At 44.4% G+C, this 19,775-nt stretch overlaps 6 protein-coding genes across 6 annotated transcripts; 3 read left to right on the top strand and 3 right to left on the bottom strand.

The window, feature by feature from the left end:
* Positions 1 to 2,156: 2,156 nt before the first annotated feature.
* AOL_s00007g142 (uncharacterized protein) lies at positions 2,157 to 4,427 on the bottom strand (the record flags this gene model as incomplete). The annotated part of the gene is made up of 8 exons (XM_011120043.1): positions 2,157 to 2,426; positions 2,485 to 2,751; positions 2,816 to 2,926; positions 3,019 to 3,581; positions 3,654 to 3,780; positions 3,937 to 3,976; positions 4,046 to 4,074; positions 4,137 to 4,427. 8 exons carry the CDS (start codon positions 4,425 to 4,427, stop codon positions 2,157 to 2,159), a joined length of 1,698 nt encoding a protein of 565 aa, XP_011118345.1.
* Positions 4,428 to 4,811: 384 nt separating this feature from the next.
* On the bottom strand, positions 4,812 to 9,076 carry AOL_s00007g141 (uncharacterized protein; the record flags this gene model as incomplete). Its single annotated transcript, XM_011120042.1, has 4 exons — positions 4,812 to 8,006; positions 8,122 to 8,427; positions 8,548 to 8,931; positions 9,005 to 9,076. 4 exons carry the CDS (start codon positions 9,074 to 9,076, stop codon positions 4,812 to 4,814), a joined length of 3,957 nt encoding a protein of 1,318 aa, XP_011118344.1.
* A 277-nt stretch (positions 9,077 to 9,353) lies between these two features.
* Positions 9,354 to 10,208, top strand: AOL_s00007g140 (uncharacterized protein; the record flags this gene model as incomplete). The annotated part of the gene is made up of 5 exons (XM_011120041.1): positions 9,354 to 9,425; positions 9,505 to 9,640; positions 9,709 to 9,853; positions 9,929 to 10,018; positions 10,097 to 10,208. 5 exons carry the CDS (start codon positions 9,354 to 9,356, stop codon positions 10,206 to 10,208), a joined length of 555 nt encoding a protein of 184 aa, XP_011118343.1.
* A 1,366-nt stretch (positions 10,209 to 11,574) lies between these two features.
* Positions 11,575 to 12,426, top strand: AOL_s00007g139 (uncharacterized protein; the record flags this gene model as incomplete). Its single annotated transcript, XM_011120040.1, has 1 exon — positions 11,575 to 12,426. The coding sequence occupies one exon, from the start codon at positions 11,575 to 11,577 to the stop codon at positions 12,424 to 12,426; it is 852 nt and encodes a 283-aa protein (XP_011118342.1).
* Positions 12,427 to 12,726: 300 nt separating this feature from the next.
* On the bottom strand, positions 12,727 to 15,513 carry AOL_s00007g138 (uncharacterized protein; the record flags this gene model as incomplete). The annotated part of the gene is made up of 6 exons (XM_011120039.1): positions 12,727 to 12,813; positions 12,879 to 13,169; positions 13,243 to 14,793; positions 14,876 to 14,950; positions 15,050 to 15,162; positions 15,318 to 15,513. 6 exons carry the CDS (start codon positions 15,511 to 15,513, stop codon positions 12,727 to 12,729), a joined length of 2,313 nt encoding a protein of 770 aa, XP_011118341.1.
* Positions 15,514 to 17,998: 2,485 nt separating this feature from the next.
* On the top strand, positions 17,999 to 19,242 carry AOL_s00007g137 (uncharacterized protein; the record flags this gene model as incomplete). Its single annotated transcript, XM_011120038.1, has 3 exons — positions 17,999 to 18,228; positions 18,353 to 18,637; positions 18,708 to 19,242. 3 exons carry the CDS (start codon positions 17,999 to 18,001, stop codon positions 19,240 to 19,242), a joined length of 1,050 nt encoding a protein of 349 aa, XP_011118340.1.
* Between the last annotated feature and the right edge of the window lie 533 nt (positions 19,243 to 19,775).

The following is a 19,775-nucleotide window of genomic DNA, read 5'->3' as shown; positions in this document are numbered from 1 at the left end:
TCTTATTCCCTTTGCCAGACTAATGTCTTACAGACATAAAGGCCTTTGAAGTTATGTTTCCTGTACTATTTATGTTTTCTTATTGTCTTGATCTCCTTTGTCACTGGTCTATTGAAATATTTAAACTCGTTGTCATGTAGTTAGAAATCAGGCAACAATTTATAAATTTAGGTATCAACCCGTATACATACTAGCACCCTCTTGCCTTGTGATATTTGCGTATTAATATATTACCATGATACTTCGAACTAGTTTATATACGATTTCTTACACAACTAGACATTTCCTGGGAGTCTAAAGATGCCGAGTCTCCCCCAAATGCCCCAGCTCCCTCAGCCCTTTTTATAAAAATTTAATGTATTCAGTTGCCCTTTCGACTATTTGTATCTTATTTGCATTCTGTGCGAAATTTTCGAGGAGCGCTCTTATGATCATTGCCAATAATATTTATAAGGCAAGATAGCGATTGAGGAGCCTTAGCGATTTGAATGCCTAATGGTTTAACATCCACGTTATTTTTTGCATTTTGATCTTTAAGGTCTATTTTTTCGGTAGACCCTTTTGGTTTGAGAGGTGTGGGATCATTTTCCTGGGCCATAATTGATTTGATGTGCTGTGCAAGAGTATATTTGCTAGTTGATGGAGCAAAAGGCGGGAAGGCCTAGAGGGACTTTTCTTCTTCGTAATGTACCGTCCTTGGGAGTCTTTATCTTTTCTGCAAGATGATAAACTAATAACACTAAGAATAACAATAATAATATGCTTATTGCTGAGATTGATGGCTAGGATGGTTAAGCTTTATACAACCTCTCAGCCTTTTATGCAATTTATGTAAAGAAAACGTCTTGTGCACTAGAAGGATCAACCAATCAGATTTTAGCAATAATATACTGCTATTTGGTCCATTATGCACCAATTTCACGAATTAATATTCAACTGTTATCTGGATAGAACAACGTTGAGGTTTTTCTAGAATTCCCGAATTATTCCAAATATACAGATTTATCTAATATGATATTATATTTCAGAAATTTCATTTTTTTTGACCTTAAACGAAAATAAGCAACTGAAAGTTACTGTGATGTTTTTCTATCTTCATCAATTTTTAATGGAATCGTCGACCGCCATGGCTATCCTGCTCCAAGGTCTGGTGTGTCCAATAAAATTCTACGCGAAGTTTTTGAGGTATTGGAGGGTGCAGAAAGTTCAGGAATCAGAGACTCTGTTTTGATTGATGTCTACTGGAATGAATACGAGGTAGTAACTTTCGATATTTTATTGAATTGTTTTGGTTTCTTGGTTGATACTTTTGGTACATAGGGCGGATCCATTCATGGATTAATAAATATCCCCGCGCAGAGTTTTTATATTACTATTCCATTATGGTATAGCTTGTTTAAAGCGGCGGGAATTAAGAAGGTGATATGATATTACAGTAAGTGTTACATCGCCATGTCTATTAACATACGTCACCTAAATTTATAGATTCAACATCTTACACTTTTAGGGTCAAACTGAGGAAGAGGCACGCAGTCAGCACTGCGGTTTCGGGACAACCTGGATGAGAAAGGTGACATTGAGATGAAGAGTATGATTTTGATTGAGGGAATCAAAGGCTGGGCAACTGCTGGAAATGAATATGGTGAAAGAACGGATTAATATTTGAGGAGCTTCTGGAACGAGTAGCTAGTAGTATAATTCCTTTTGCATCTGATCTACATGTGTAGGTGTTAACTTGTAGAATTCCGAAGTATACGAATCATCATAAGTCTACTTCTATAGCCGGGTGATTGCATAATCCTCATTTAACCAAGCCTTGTCTGTGACGCATGTCACATCCCTGGAAGCCTTTCGGAATACGGGTCGGTCCAGAACTGACTACTTAAAGTGATAAACCTGTCCATTCCGGAATTCAGGTATCTCAAGGGAGAATTATGTTCATAATCCTGCTAACAAATTAAACTTAAGTTATCAGATCATTTGAGCATTCTTGGATTTTTGGAGACTTGGATTGGAAAGATGACCTGGTGCTTCTGAGATATTTGCACCAATAATTGATATCCCATGCTTTTTTACGTGAATAGTCATCAGCAAATGGAAATGGTGAGCGCATTTTGAAGTCATTTCTCGTTCGTAACCGCTGAATATATGGGTTCTTAAGTCTGTTTTGGCCCTTTCCTCTCTAATGCCTTACTAAGTCGGTTGGTGAGCAGCAAGAAGCACAATGTTAAGAACAATGCTACACTAGCTGTTATCCAGAAATCTTTCTTGGTCGATCGGCCTGTGATACCCTCAACGTCCATACTAAAGTAAGCCATAATTAAGGAAAGAGGCAAAAAGATAATGGTCACTTTTGCCAAAGTAACCGACAGAAGAGCCAGTTTCTCGACTGCTTGTGTTTCTCGGAAATTTAACCGGTTATAAGTCTATGAAAAGCCGATGAGTTTGAGTAGTCAATGAATTAGTATTATCAATGTGTCTTACGAGTGATATTAGGCCTTGCGTCTCCAATTCACAATCTTCAATCTCGGTGATTGCAAGGTAACGGATACGGTACTTCAAACGTGCAATGCGAGATACAGCGGCAGGTCGAAATGCCAACGGCGAATTTTCGTCGAAGAAAACTTTGCCTTCTTGGAGAAGCCTCTCAAGTACGAGCTCATAGCTCTGGTATATCCGCTTGAGACTCGCTAGTCGCCGAACGATGTCGTGAAGGTTATCGATATGCGCTAGCTGGGGGTCTTGCTTCCTCTATGAGGCGTATTAGTTGGCTATATATAGGAGCCGCTTAGCTAAAGGAAATCGAAGCGCTTACAATGTAATTCAAATCTTTGCTATAAGGGTGCGCTCGCTGCACCACGATGCCCCAAGTCGTATACCAGTCGTCAAAAAGATAATATAACAAAAGGTCACCAGTTGGGTCATTCTAGTGTAGAGGGGTTAGCATTGATCGGCCTACACAAGGTTCGACATCAATGGCCGTAAAGAGGGATCAAATATACATGCCGTCTTTCGTACAAGAAGCGCACCTTCTTCTATCGCAATATCAATGTCGCTGCTGGGCGTATCAACCCGCTGAGGCAACCGCACTTCTGATAGGCATCTCAAAACCATACGCAGATTCCTGCGTATGTGTTCAGCATTACTTCTATCAAGTTCTTCGTAGTCTCTACCGAAGACAGGGAAAGGTTCGTGAATGGATATTATTGTTCCGTCATCCGTTACTATTAGCCACATCCAAAGCCTGAGCATCCGTGGATGATAATGGATGTTGCTGAAATGCTTGTCTTCGTCGGTGGGGGAGTCATTGAAGGTTTGGACTTTCGACTTGATAATATTGGGGGTCGAAGAGCGGCCGTTGAGATGGTTTTCCTGGCTGAATGTTTCTGAGATAGGTAGGACAGGTTTATTGGGAGATTGGTTTTTGCTACTGATGGGACCCCACCATCTCAAAGCTTCGCCAATTTCTCGTTTTCTAGTCGCACTGCTAATGTGCAATTCTTCGGCATTATCCTTTGATCTCTCAGTGGGGAAATTCAATTGGTCTAGACTGAACAAGGTGTTGTAACCAACGGCCCGAACTGGAGTTTGACGTTATTGACTGCACAAAAATGTGAACTTTCCTTGGTGGTTAAAAAAACTTAGGGTGGTACATTTATCACCATGCTCCACAGACGACCAATGCCATAATCTTTTTGCGATTTCAAGATTCCCTTCGCCAGGCGGAGAAAGTAAACTAGCCCTTAATCTAGCCGAAAGATTGTATTTTTCCAAGAGGCGCTTGAAAGATCTTGTTAGAAATATCGATACTTCGATGGATGGATGGATCTCAAGCGCCAAGGAAATCATGTAAAATAAGATAAAAAAATAAAAAATAAAAAATAAATAATAAAATAAAAGAAGGAGGGAAGGTATTGAAATTGCACTAGCACTTACTAACACGAACTCTCGTTGCTTGTGCACATCAAAGAGCATACTGTCGGACGACATCAGTTGGTTTGCTTCAGTGTTGGGGAATGTAATGAGACTGAGTAGAGACGCTTACATCCACCGAGTCTTAAATCCTTGCGCATCCTTGAAAAATGTTAAAAGCTGGTTCGAAAGATGAGTGAGCTTGGGAATGGGATTTGTCCAACTGATTGGGTCCAGCTTTCTATTAAGCCATGAGCATCATCAAACTTGAAGTTCCATCCACACCACGCATTATTCGGACCGTAATCGACAACTAGGTTCAGGAGATCCGGGTCCAAGATGCGCGCGTCTGCTTGCTCAAGCACATGCTGTTGATCGAGGCACTGGAAGTTGATGCCGTATAATCCGTAGTGCGCGCTTGCGTCCATAGCATAGTCTGGTGTGCAAATCTTGAGGTAGAGGGATAAGTGTTGAGACTCTTTCGAAGTTAAAGATTCCACGACTTTGATCGCCATCGAGGGCGGCGTTTGGAAGGCGCCGGCTTCGTAACCCTTTTAATAGTCATCTTCCCAGATCCTTGCCAGAAGAATATTTGCTTATTTGCACATGCCTGTTTCAAATTTATGATTTAGCGTTCATGATTGGTTCATTAGACGCGATAACTTGCCAATGGGTGCAAATTCTGGAAACCGGATGACATGAAATCCTTCATACAAATCAAGTGCATGTGGAAGATCCTGGCAGCTTACTCCGCATGAAAACAAGAGACGGTAATATTGAATGTACTTTGTAGAGCTATCCAGGTTTGGAGAGACCACAGAAGAAGTTGATACCAGAATACTAGCATTGTGTTACTCCGAATTTTGGTATACTGATCATATTGATGGTTTGGGATATTGTTAGGCCGAAGAATGTTCAGAATTCAGAAAATTGTGGTTATGCTCCTGAATTAGGCCCGTACTATCAATACCATCCACCGAAAGGAGCAGCTTGATGATATCAAGCTTTCCTGCGGCCGCTGCAACAGCCAAAGGCGTTTTTCCACCTTTGCCTCTGAAATTGACATCAACCCTCTCCGTGCTAAGCAACACTTTCACCATTTCCACATTGTTGTCTCTCACTGCTTCGAAAATGGGCGTGTTGCCCTCGCTGTCAACGCAATTTGGGTCAATTCCTGGGAAACGTAGAAACGTTTCAGCTATCCTAACATAACCCCAGCCCACAGCAAATGACAAGGGTGAGCGACCCGTTATGTCTCTGAAGTTTATGTCCACCCGACCACTCTGAAGGAGGAGCAAAGCATTATCAAGGTAGCCTGGGGGGTTTAAAGCCCACGCCAACGGCGTCCAACCCTGGTCGTCTGCGGCGTCGACTTCATTTGGGCACTTCTTGATAAGATAGTGTATCAGGGATCTGTCCCTTCGTTCTGCTGCCCACGAGATAGCATTGCGTCCGGTTTTGTCCCGCACCGATACGTCCACTCTCCTGCTTTCTATTAGTAATTTTACGATAGACAGGTTCATATTAAGCACTGCCCATAAAAGCGGTGTCCTGCCGCTGTAATCCTGGTTGTTCAAGTCCATACGACCGTCGATTATCATTTGTTCTACAAGAGCGATTTGCCCTTCTTCTGCTGCCCATGATAGAGGGTTACGTCCACTTCTATCGAGACGGCAAGGGTCAACTCGCTTGTCCTTTAGCAACATTGATAGAATACTCTGAGAATTGCAAGCCGTCGTCCAGAACAAAGGTGTGTAGCCGCTGCTGTCCGGGAGGTTTGGATCAATTTCCTGTTGTTTGAGTAATAATGCAACTATCTCCCCATGGTCGTGAGTAACAGCCAGCGAGAGAGCTGTTTGCCCATCTTTGTTTTTTGTGTTGACATCAAAAATTCTTTGGTCTAGCAGAGCCTCAGCACATTCTAAGTGGCCGCATTTAGCGGCTGCTGCCAAAGGTGATAATCCCTCCAAGCTGCAAATACCAGGCTCGTTGGAGATTTGATCGAGATATTCCTTCAGGAATACTTTCAAACAAGATGAATTCCCTTGCCTTGAGGCCCAATGAATAGCCTCACCGACTTCTCCGCCGCTGTGTCTCTGCTTCGATAGATGCTGCAATATTGTGAAGTGGCCAAAATAGCCTGCGAGGACTAGGGGACTCAAGGTCTCCGGGCGAGCATCATCGGCACCGTTTGTGAGAGCCCAATAGTAACGTAGCCAGTTGGTTGTTTGAATGTTGGAATCATCAAGTAACCGGATAGCCATACTGTGGAGCTCATCTTCGTCTTCATGAAAATCGTTGTTTTGGCCAAATAAACCTGTCCAGAATTTCGATGCGTAGTCGTAGAGGCCGTATTCTTGAGCAATACGTTTGCAGCGTTCTTCATCACTCGCCATTCCCCCAGCAGATAGCAGTCGGCTTTGGAAGTTGTCGAAACCAAGGTCCTCGCTTACCTCCCCAAGCCAGTTATAAATGGAGCTTGATAGACCTTCAACGGAAGATTCGATGTCCTGATCGTACTCATCCTCTAAATCACCCTCCGGATATGCGAAGAGATCCGAAGAAAAGGTATCAGAGAGAAGGTATCTCATACAAGCGCCGGCAATGAAAATGCTATCCCGACGAATGCTGACACCGAAAGCTTTAGCAAGATCGTCGTTTTCTTTGGTATCAAGATCGAGAAGAAACTCTATGATAGATTGGTGGATTGGGGCCAAATAGTCGCCAGAGACTCGGATGAAAGGGTACAGAAGGCGTGCGATAGCCCCATCTGTGTAGATAGGGTGTTCAAGTTCTGCCCCTGGTTCGACAGAATGGTTAACCAGAAGATTTATCTCTCCAATTCTCAATGCCCTACCGCTGCAGACGATAACGCGAAGCAGTTGCCCGACTGTTTTGCGACTAGTTGCTGGGATGGACTCCAGATACTGCCTGTACAACATGGAGGCGCTGGGAGGCAATTTCTGGAGCATCCGAACATCGGCTGGGCCAAGAAACGGCTTGCTTTCCAAGGATGAGAGCACCAATGATACCCATAAGAAAGTTTTCTCTGCTTTTGAAGCTAGTGAAAGTTCCAAACGAGTTCTTAAATCCTCAGTGCAGCTATTCCTTTGAACCAATAAACCCAACCTGTGTTGAATGACTCGTAAAACGTCTTGACCGATCATCTCTTGGAGGCCTTCAAGATCCAAGCGAGGGTATATGTTTTCATCGGACGGGAGCCTAAAGTAGGCTGAAGTTTGGGGACGGCTGGTGATAAAAAATTTGGTTGGAGAATCGCCTGCTTGTTGCACAAATTTCGTGATCCGATTTACGAACATGAGCTGGGTTAGTTCATCGCATTCATCAATTGCGTCAATAACGATAATTATCTGTTTCTGCTTCTCGGTCTTTAGTAAATCCAGAAGCAGCTCCCACAGCCCACTCAGCTGTTGGAAAATCTGTGGTCCTTTGAGGCTTCGGGCCTTCCGCACAAGTTTCAGCAGTCGACGCCTGCGTATTACTATCTGGTATATAATGCTCCGAAGCATGATAATAGGGTCCTGGCGTTCTTTTATTCTAGTATCGCAGAAAAAGTGACATGCAATGGACGAGCCCATCGCCTCTCCCGACAAAATTTCCGAAACGTATGATGACAGGATAGTTTTGCCGCAACCAGGCGGACCAGTTACCCAAAGCAATGAGGCCTTGGTAGCTGACGCCCAGGCGGAATACTGGTTATTACTAGCCAGCCACTGTAGAGTACCGTGGACAAAAATCTCGAGATGCGCCTGGTGGGCCGTGGCAATGTCTATGATATTGAGCTGTTCCATGCAAGCTCTTTCAAGATCATCAAGTGCTATCTCCATTTTAGCTAAAAAGGTATCGCGAGAATTCTTGGATTCAGCCTTACACTTGTCGGAAGCCGCAGTTGACATTGGTTTTTGACTCTTTTGTTTCCTTATCTCGTCCGCCATTTCCAATATTGCTCTGAGCACCTTCTTATAATTGTCCGATTCGGCATTCTCAAAACGGCAAAGGTCTCGATGATCAGCGTAAAGAGGAGCGTATTTACCATGAGGCACGTTTAAGATGGCAGATGAACGATTTACTATCTGGTGTGAAACATAAGCCGTATCAGCGTTCTCTATCCGTTCCGTATTCCACAGAAGCGGCAAAGCGTGACCAGGCATTAACAAAAATTTAACCCAACCATGAGAAATCACTCACTACTTGTCCTGAGATCTTTTCACTCTCATAAAAAGAGTATATCATTAGAACCGCAGCTCTCTCTTGGAAGGTCTTGGAAATACTAGTCAGCTTCGGGGAATCGTAAGCCAAATCTTCCAACAAATCTGTCCTGATATCGCCGGCGAAAAGTCCGACACCCAGATATGTAGACGGTTTATTGACAAAGTTAGCCACGGTTTTTGCTATTTCTGCCGTAGCGCTTCCGCGATGTGGCGTGCCAAGGAATATGACGCCCTTGCATCGAAGCCAGATATCTGGATTCTCATTGTATGCAAAGCTCATAGTCTGTTTGAAAACGATCCCCCCCAGACTGTGGCATATGAATAATATATCTCTTTTCTCCTACAACTCCAATAATCAGCCTCGATTACTCCCACCAAGCACTTTTAATATCGGCAAACTTACATCAACGATTTCTTGCAGGCTGATGAGCAAATGCCTCGCGAAGTCGTCAATCTCAGCCACTGACTTCGAAAACATAAGATTTGAGGGGTAGCCGTATGAGAAGATCCGCGCGCCGGGAAGCGATTTGGGTAATTGGTCCTGCAGCCAGTAATTGCCTGATTTCGTCCATGTTCTGTAGATGTCACCGTTCAGTCCATGCATAGCGATAACGTCGAGTTCATATTGTTTGGCGGAATCGGATACCCATGTATCTGGATCGTTAAGCTGATGGAGGCCGTGGGTGCCAACGGCTGGGGTCGGATAAGTAGCGCGCTCCGCTTCATTCGGCGTGATTGCTGGTAGCCTATTGTATCTACGGCTCGGCTTCCGTGCCTCGGAAGCTCCCTTAGGTTTGAATTAATATTTGAGCCTATTGACAAAATAGAGTCAAGGACCAAAACGAAAATGCCAGTCATACATCCTGAGGCTTCCGTTGCTTTAACGAGGCAGACCTCGAGCGGCTGCGGAGCCTTCCAAACAGGTGTTGCATGTCGAGTCAGATGAAAAATCGAAAATTCCACTTGGTATAGCAGCTTTAGACCTGCGAGCGAACTCTATTTACAAGAAGCGCGTTAGGGTTGAGTGCTCGCTCTAAAGTTGCAGACAATGGCGGGAGTGTACTGTGGAGAGAGTGGGGCTAACCAAATTAAAAACCCTGTCGTATGTGTAGCCTTGCCAAGAGTCTGGTACTTCGTTCAGATCTCTAAGCCTTTTCCGGAACCATCTGTCATCAAAAAACTCGTCCCTTCTCAAGTTCAGGAATAAGCATGCGGCAAATACGTCTATTCGGTGCACCCAGCACGGGAAAGAAGACTTTGGTCGGCAACCTAATGATGAGCGTGAGTTAATACGTTAAGAAGCTCTTACTACCCTCGGGCCCTTCTAGGTATTTAAGTTCGTCAACTGAATGGCTTATAGTGTGGTCTAAGAATGTCAATTATGGAAAAGCTGCAACGCAAAGGCATTCAAAGATATGATCGGATGACAGAGTTCTTTATCGAAGAAAATATTCCGTTATCGTTCGAGACTAGAAGCGGCCCATGGGAAATTACCAGTCCGTATTCGTACCTTCTCTGTCTGCGGAAAATATGTTTACTCAGATTTAATCTCAATACATCTTAGATAGCAACGATCCTGATGTTGTGTTATATTTGGTGGATGCTAGCGCCAGTACTGAGACGAATATCATTGATCTCGGGACTGCTGGAGATGCGACAATTGGTATCTTGGAAAGGTGTACCAGGTTTATCCTTATTGTCAACAAAATGTAAGTCAACAATATACTTAGTATTTGGAATTATTCGCAGTTGATGGTATCTCATACTAATAAGCCACATAATAGGGATAACCTAGACTGGTCAGCGGAACATTTTCAGATTATCATCAACCGTGCCACCAGCGAGCTACAGAGAGACAGTATTAATATCAAAAAGTGAGTCTTCCTAAGAATTTCCTACAATTTCAAAGCTCTTTGGCCTAAGTACGGAAACCAACATCCATTCGTATGTAGGTTTAATAGCGTGGCGGTGTCGGCCCTTCATGGAGATAATATCATCCAAAAATCCGGTGATCCCATGTGGAGGACGCTTGTCCAGACCCTTGATCTTGAATCAATATTGTAAAGAATTCTTAACTACTGATTGAGCCAATGATAAACAGAAACAACATAGTAACCTGGCATCAGGCATCAGAGAATTACATTATTCACCTAGTCACCAGCGCACCCGTTCGGGATGTTAAACTCTATATTTAAATCCTCTTGTACTTGCGAAAGGTGGTCCTCGTCGAAGGATTGCGGCTAGGGTTGAGAATATTTCCAAAACTTCTTCGGACATATTTTTCCGGGTAAAGTTGTTAAAAGCAGCCTCTACAGCGTTTACTCTCGTAATACAATGTTTTGTAGTGTTTTAGTTGTCTCGTACCCAGGTGTTTTAATTCTCAAGACCTTTTTGAACTATAAAAATAGTCAAACAGTAGAAATAACTAGAGCTCCAGACTTACCCTTTCCATTCGGTACTTGCGTGCGATCCACCTCAGAAGTTCTCTGGCCGTGAGTTTAAATAAACCTCCCTGCAGGAATAAGGAGCCCAGCTTCGTGAACCACTGAAAATGTTAGTTAGATAGCACCTTCTTACAACAAATTATAATTCTTATACCTTAATAACGAAGACACCAATGATTTTATCCATATTCTCACCAATGACGTTATAACAGTAAATTTGAAAGCATTTTCATCATATTTCAACAATCGAACGCTATATATATTTTTTCAGTTTTTTGATATATAGTCCATTTAAATAAAAAATGTCAGCTAAAATTTTAACTCCTTTTAAGTAAGCTTTTAAGACAGATCCAAATAAAACTAGTTAATGTGGTCAGGTAGCGATCAGTAAGAGATCTTCTATTAATTAACCGGCTCCTACTGTGCTTACTTTGTCCATAAACATTTTATATTTTCTCATATATGTATTTTCTAATATGTAAAGTTTGATTCTCCTAAAAAAAGTCGTCGCATTGCCATGTAATCTACACCATAGGATGTTTGCAAGTCTAGCACAGCATTTTGGTAAGCTGTGTGCATCTCCACATATCTCTGAATAGAAACTATGCATGATATCGGGATGAGGCGGTGAGCAATGTGATTTACATAAGAGAAGAAAGGCAGCATATACAGGAAGTCAGATAACCTTATATAGGTAAACATCATCACAAATAGTCAGAAATCCTATTACAATACAGCAAATCAGTGATCAATAATGTCTTTAAAAAAAAATTTAAGACCAGTACATTATAGGTTTTCAAATGAGCCAGTACATCCCAATTCGGAGGTTTGGGAATCCCAAAATGAAGCGAGGTACATCCGTAAACAAATTCTTCTGCTCCGGAATGACTTCCAACATTGTGTTTAGAAGTAGATATATCTAGATCCTAGTCTCGAGTCCCCCATAAACCTCCATATACAATACAATACACTATAATCCCTCCAAAATGAAAGAAAAAGAAGCAACAACCCTCCGCCCCACAACCCCCACCGACCTCCCCACCATCCTCGAAATCCACCGCCACTCTCTACCCCTCCACACCCACGCCCTCTTCACAAACCCTTTCCGCCACCTCCACCCAACCTCCTACGCCCTCTTCACCCTCGTCTCCCCCACCAACAAACTCTCCACCCCTCCCTCCCCCCACTCCCAAAGCCTCACAATAACCACCACCTCCTCCAAAGACACCCCAACATCCTGGGCCTTCTGGCGCCGAAGCACCGGTCCCCTCCATTCCTCCAAAATCCAACAATACAAAACAACAGCATCCTCCATCGCCTCCGGCCAAACCCCCATATCCTCACTAGCAAAAAAAGAAGAAGCAATAAAATATAAATCCCTCTCCCTGCCCCGTTCATCCCTCTGTAACCTCCACACCCTCCGCGACACTCTAAAATATTTTACATCAGAACATTATTACCTCTCCCACCTCCTCGTTCATCCGGATCATAAACGGAAAGGGTTTGGAACAATATTAACCCTCTGGGGACTTTATCACGCTGCTAAGGAGGGTTTACCGGTGTTTTTGACGGCTAGTACTGAAGGTGAAGGGTTGTATAAGAAATTGGGGTTTAGGGTTATTGGGGAGAAGAGTTTTCCTAGTATTGAGGAATTGAGTGAGGAGGATAGGGAAAGGGAAGAGGAGGTTTTGGGAAAAGAGGTGGTGGAGGAACAGTTTAGGATTGTGGAAAAACCGAAGATTATGGTCTGGGAGGGGACGGTAGAGGATGAGATATTCAAGGATGAGGAGGTTATGAGGATGATATTGGCTGTTCCTTGGGATATTCAGGAGGTGTAAGTTACTTAGATTAAGTACTCAGGTAACTGTAGTATAAAAGTTCTGCATACAATGTACACATCTTTGTAGCGTTAACGATTCATGTCACTATCGAAGGAAAAAAAGTGGCTTCGTTCGAAAAAAAATATACGGTCCTCGAATACGATTCTCGTCATAATATCATTCCGCCAATTCAAACCTATTTAAAGACAACCTCTTCTTTTTTTAAAAAAAAGGGGGGAGGGGGAAGAAGAACCAAAAAAAAAAGAGTGCTTTAAAACACTTTCAAGTAAATACAAGGACTTTTTCTTCTGTTCGAAATCACTGGTTGAGCTCCACATAGTTTGCTGGGAACAACCCTTCATGCCCCTGGTACCTTCCAAACCACCAATCCTCATCGGGGAATTCCTAATCATCACAATTAGTTTCTTACCCAAAAATGGTAGAGATATATATGGAATTATATAACTTACGATATCAACAATCGTTGCTCCTTCTGGGAAGCTCAACTCGTTCTCTTCAGCGGCCTCGTAGTCATAGACAGCCTTAGCAGTATGTCCTGCTCCACCGGACATGTGAACCTCAGGTTCCGGTTCTGGAGATGGAGCCCGTGGAGCGGGTGGTGGAGCAACAGCGACTGGAGCTGGTGGTGGTGGTGGTGGGGCAGCCTCTTCCTCCTCTTCTTCATCATCTTCAATTGGCTCAACATAGTTAGATGGGAACAAACCGCTCTCACCCTTTTCGTTAGTACCATGCCACCAATCCTAGAAATTACCCAAGCGTTAGTAAAAGATTTTTTTTTTAGAATGATATGTATTTGCAAAGGAGCGAGCGTACCTCATCGACCATCTCAATCATACCGACAACCTGTCCCTCAATAAGTTCAAGCTCGTTATCTTCAGCCTTCTCATAATCATAAACAATCCTGGCTCTTCGGCCGGTCAACTTGACTCCGGACGAAGCAGCATGAGCAACTGCGACACCAGCTCCGACAGCGGCAAGACCCGCGAGACCAACACCTGCAGCGACAGCAGGGGCAATCGACGCTCTTTCCGGAGATGGGGAGCGGGGTCTGGTCTGGGTTGGGATTGGTGGTGGTGTTGGCTCGACTGGTGGAGGTGCACTGCGAGAAACTGGCATGGCTATCCTGGCAGGGCTGCGAGGTGGACTTGGAGTCGGGCTGCGTTGCTGAACCTGTGGTGGGGGTGGCGGAACAAACCTAGCAGCTGGCTGTGGCGGTGCCTCTTCTTCCTCCTCCGGCTCAAAGTCATCGTACCTCGATGGTGTCGGTGGAGGCTTCGAAGACATTGGTGCCGGTGGTGGGGCAGATGGGGACGAGATCGATGTATTCTTGAATCTGTCCCGGAGAGCAGAGACACCACCGGATTGAGGCTCTTCTCCCTCCCTTTCTGGCTCGGGGCTTGGTGCTCGTGGCGCTGGCTCTGGTGTCCGAGTAACCGGGACAGGCGTGGGAGCTGGCTCTTGAGTACCAGAGAAACCTCGTTCGCGGTTCTTCTTCTCCTGCCAGATCTGTGCTGGTGTCTTGCCACCTGCCGATGCAAAGTCCTTGTTTGCAGCTCCAACAGGGGCAGACGAGGATACCGATGGACCGATACCATATTGGCTAGGAAGATTTGGTTTGGTACCGAAGGCTGGGCTGGTACCGAATTGCTTTGCGGGTTTCGGCTTGGGAAGAGCGCTAATACGACCTGCTGACGCCGATGGAGCAGGCTTGTTGAAGGCGGAAGCTCTATCAGATAGGGATCTCGTCTGTTCTTCTTCTTCGCCAGATGCAGTTGGGACCGGAGCCGGGGCTTGCTCCCTTGGAGGTTGAGCGGCAGCTCTAATAGCTGCGATGTCAACCTTACCAATTGGCTCGTAAGCTCCCCGGATGACTTCCGGCCTGGACTCATATCGCTTGTCACCCTGAGCCCTGATAGCTGCAATATCGACCTTTCCAATAGGTTCATAAGCTCCTCTAACCGGCTCTGGTCTTTCATATCCACCGCTAGTGGTAGACGATGGTTGAGCCATAAGCTCCTTGATGTTGACCTTCGTAGGCTTATACGCCGACTCGACGTTCTCTAGCTTATTCCTCGACAGTTGGGGTGCATCTTCACCCCATCCGTCAGAATCCGTCTTCCCAACCGGAGCTGGAGCAGCGGGTCTCCCACGTGGAGCAGCTGGAGTTCCATATTGTCTTGTAGGGGTATAGGCTTGGCCGGGCTTCCACGCCGGTTTCGGAGGAGCAGATGGCTTGGATGGTGCAGCGGATGACGAAGAGGTGGCAGCCGAGTAGTTACTGCCGGATGCTGTGGCGACTTTCTTCATGATATCTTCGACATTGAGGGTGCTAGAATCGCGAGCACTAATCTCGACATGGTAACCCTGTTCAAACGGTCATTTTAGTTTACCCATTCTACTCCCTAGGCCTAAGGCATAAGAACAGTGTAGGTAGGTATCTACAAACCTCAAACAGCTTGGCAACAGCAGATTTGTATCCACCGTAGTTACCCTTAACACGCTCGGGAACACCGTCTCCGCACTATTCCGGACCCGTTAGCTTATCGCTCTCATATACCCCGCCTTCAGATGCTTTATCATCAAATCGTATTGTAAGAAAGAAAGAGCAAAAAAAACTAACCCAAGCGAAGAAGATATTCTTTCCGAGCTGCGTATTCGGGTCCTTTACTTTCGCCAAAGCGAATTGTACTCGTCCATCATTGAAGTCCTCGAATAGATCATCTAATTCGCCGTCTAAAAAAACAAGTCGAAAACACCTCATGTCAGCATAAGCAGCTCCCCGTTAAACCCTCATTTCCCTGGTATATCCTAAACCATCAAGTCCACCTAAACCAAAAACAAACAAAAGATGTAGAAAGTTGAAGAGAAGAAGGGAAGAGAATACATACCACCGGTACTTTGTACTTTTAGAACACTCGGTTTCGGTGGACCCTGTGAGAAAGCATTCTGTAGCGGTGCCTGGACGTATAACAGCACCCAGGTCGCGTAGGATGCCGACTTGCCGGACGGGACGGAACCGGTGGTAATAGACTTTACTGAACGGTTGATAGCTGGGCCCTCCTGGGAGAGATCGAGAGCCGACATTGTGCTATTCTTCAATAGCGGATAGCTATGGATGTCGGTACAAAAAAGGGGAATGGAGGGAAATAGGATGGAGGAGTACGATTAGTTAGTTATAGGGGACGTTGAGGGTAATTCGTTACTTGTGAGCTCAGTTGAGGTGGGTGGGGTAACTAAGTTAGCTGTGAGAAGTGCAGTGCAGCGCGGCGGGTCCACAGCACAACAGGGATGACGACAACGCACACTCAACCAACCAACCAACCCGATGCAATTCTCGAAGTCCGAAGCTATATAATCAAGTCTGTTACAACTGCTAGTCAGTAGCTGATAAAGGCAGCAAAGATGGCGAAGGGTCTTCTTTTATATCTTCTATCTATACTTACATCTATCGGTGATGTTCGGTACACAGAACTTTTAGGTTTCTTGCGGCTGAGAATCTTAACATTAATGTTAATGTCGACGGCTAATGTTGTTTGATCAAGAGAGAGGCACTGACGTATATGTCAGAGGCTTGGGGCCTTGTCCACGGAACAGATGTCACTTTTCGAACTAGTCCGTCTAATTCAAGGTAATCCTGGTTCGAGTGCAACTACCATTATCCCATAACCCTCCGTCCGAATCCTGGTCTGATACAGCTAACATATTGTTTGTTCAGGTTCAGGGCTCAATAAAGCTAGTGAATTCATGAAGCCTCTTGCCAGCCAGCCTTAAAAGCTCGAGCCCTATACTGACCTCGATTCCCGTATCTATTCATAAATCCATAGGCAGGGCTGGTGAACAACGAGCTACCATAGCTATTCTATTGACTATCCGAACAAGAACCTCCATGGAAAACCTGGAGATCAAATATCTGATTCAATGCTGTCGACTTCTCGGGTCGTCCTTGCCCATGATTCGAAGAGGTTACACAATCGTGCCCTTTGAAGTCGTTCTATTGCACCAAAATGCCACAAAATCAACTCTTTTTGGAAATTTCCCAGCCGATATGACATATGTTATCGACGACAACAACAACAGGCCGAAACGGATGTGGGGGTGGCACGGCCATCTGAACAATTTTGAAACTTTCCGGGGGGGGGCCTTTGTCGGGCACTCGCTGATTAGAATTAAGAGGAGGCTGCAAAAGAAAAATAGCAATCATGGTTTAGCGACATGCAACAGATGAATTAATGAGATCGCAAAGTAGTGAGGTTTGCCCAATGCCTGCATATAGGTGTACTACATAGTAGTTACTTATTTTGCCCATGCCTAGGTTCAGGACAATACAAATGTGTGGAAAAACACCTTTGATACTTTTTGGAGTATAAAACCAGGGTGGACCCACAAATGAGAGTCAATCTCACATTCATTCCCTTGTAAAGAAGCATACAAATACCTTAGATTAAGGTTGTGGTTAATCTCCGTAGACCTATTACCCGTAATGGAACCCATTCGCATCATCTCTCTTACCATCACTCTACCTTTCTTGTTGATACGCTTGGCGTGGAAATTCGATAACCTTCATCGAATTAAAGTACCCTCAGGAAAACCAGCCGAAACCCTCTCACAAAAGTCAGCCCTATCGTTGAGGATAAGAGCAGAGAAAAAACATGTCATCCTACAAGCTGAATATGTTAGTAACCACCGAGCACCTGTTAATCCTAAGATGGAATGCTCGCATTTTAACACTTTTCATTTTCATGGGTCCATAGCAATTCACAAAACTTGGAAATATCTACGGGCGTATAAAGACCCCAGTGCTATTCGGAGATGGTTAGTTTGCTAGACCCTTTCACAACTTCGGATTCTCTCTCTAGACTCGGCCAGACAATCAAATCTTAAACCTTGATATTTCAACAATTCCAACAACTTGGGTTCCACAGGAACCACCGTCCCCTTACGAATCTTGCAAGATAAATAATTGCGCCTATAAATCCACGAGTGGTTATTGTAAGGATCGAACTTCTTTTTAAACTTGATATTGGGATATTGGGCACGTAGACTCTGCAGGGGCGTCGTGCTAACAAAACGCCTATGGGCACAGACTCGAAGCACGATAAACCCGTTATTGGGGAAAAAACCTGGGGCAATAAGACTGTGTGTTCTAGATCCTTTCTGTTTATGAGCCCTGATGTCCTTCCCGAAGATCTAGAACTGTGCATGCGCACTTGCCAACACTTGCGCGATCAAGGCACTACAACATTATGCTACAGATGCACTAATCAAAACTTGGTAAATCTGAGTAGTCAGGTCAACAGTCGCGTTGGGCAGATGGGGAGATCGTAGAAGATGTCGTCACCATCGAAGATACCCATGTTAACCTTCAATTTCTGGCCGCGACTAGTTGGGCCAATAATACACAACCCTCTTTGGGCTTGGCTTAAATTTTGGCGACACATTCGGCGTTAAGGATACTCGAGAAGGAAACGATCGCGAATATGGCTATCTTTCTATACTATTCGACCAAAGTAGGATCGGGGCGAAGGTTTGTAGTTTTTACAATATATTTGACACCAATCTCGCAGGCGAGATGGTCTTTGGGGGTGTAAATCCTAATAGATTTTATGGGGAGCTCGACGTATATGATCCGCCTGCACCCCAGGATAATAGCTTTCCTGACGGTAAAGATAAAGCTTATCTTATGGATTTCCCGACAGTCCGGATAGGTGATATCACAGATACTACGACCATGGTGTTACACAGCCCCAACTCTAGTACCAATGATTACATGCCTTTTATAAGGTTAAATCCACTCCTTTCGTATGTATAAAATCAAAACGAATCTACTTTTGCTACAATTTCCGCACATCCTATCCGTCTAGAACCGTTAATTCCCAACTCGATATATATATTTTTAAGTACTGACAATCTTACCTCGCTGCAGTCATCTTACCCTACCGTTGCCTATTGTAGACGACTTCCACTCAGTCATGAGGGAATTCGGTCTTACTAATTGCACAGTACCAGAGCTTCACGTGGAGTTTTGCGTACCCTGCAATGCATCTATTCCAGAACAATATGTCCTTAAACTCAGCTTTAGGAAAGCCACTATCAGTATACCATTCCAAGACTTTGTTCAAGCCGTTCCAGGCAATCTAGATCTATGTCCAATCTTCCTTTTCAGTGCCCCCGCCGCACACGATTCCTCCCTAGGAGGAGCTTTCTTTAAGTAAGCAAGCCTTAGGTTACTTTTCAGAAGCATCTATGCTCGGAACTTCCAACTAACAAAGACCACCAAGGGCCGCTTATATCGTACTTGAACCTGACGCAAACCGTGTCGCAATAGCAGCTGCAGTTCGCAATCCATCAGCCCCGTCAAACGCAGCCATCAAAGAAATTTCCGACGGGGTATTCAGCGACAAACTTTCAACGATAACAGGAGTCCCAGAATATATCCCAACTTTCTCCCGACTCCCAAGTCCCTCGAAAAGCTTTTACCCTACCTCGCCAAACAATAATACAACACGTATATCTTCTCGTGCTCTCATAGAAATTGGGTTAGCAGGCGCCGTGCTTTTGTTTGTTGGAATCGGCACGGCGGTAGTAATATTTATTACTTGCAGAAAACAACGAAAATCGAAACCAATGCCAGATATCCCTAGCGTAGATGTAACCCACCCTTCAAATTCGGCGTCAGATCCATATGAATTGAACACCGAGGGAGTTATGGGTGAGCTAGAAGTTCCTAATAATCAGTCCTTAATAGGACCCGGGAGTGTGTTACAGGAACTCCCTGGTGGCTATCAACCGCAGGAGCTTCAAGGCAATCAATAACACACGATTGAATCAGCTTCTTATCCAAAAATTATTACGGCGTCCTAATAATAATGCTGATCGATTCACCCTTAATTACAATGAGGCTCGTTTCTAATGTTTTTGGGATCAAGGGCACCGGTACTTTGTAGCCAGATGAAATACATAGTTAATCATGGATTGTTTTTTTCATAATATATTACGAGTTATATACAGAATCTAACATTCAATGCAATGCAAGTAACGTTATAACTTGTCGGTATGTCGACATATGTCGGGCGCCAGCACTAGCCACGATCAAAATGCCACAAAATCAACACCTCAAGTTCAAGGAGGGTTGAAGTTGAGCTCATGATTACGATTTTGGCTGGATAAGAAATAAATTGATATAGTGAAGTAATGATTGATTCACTTACAAATATCTTTTGCAGAAGCTAGACCAAAAATATCGCCACCAGCCAGCGAAAAACATTGTGGCTGAAGGTTCCAAGGCGGGGTCACTGCATAGCCGGAGTTGGTTCTTTTACATCTTGAAAGATAGAAATAATGACTTG

Source organism: Orbilia oligospora (assembly GCF_000225545.1).
Source record: "Orbilia oligospora ATCC 24927 unplaced genomic scaffold scaffold00007, whole genome shotgun sequence".
Lineage (NCBI taxonomy): Eukaryota > Fungi > Ascomycota > Orbiliomycetes > Orbiliales > Orbiliaceae > Orbilia > Orbilia oligospora.
This window is presented reverse-complemented; position numbering and strand designations above follow the sequence as displayed.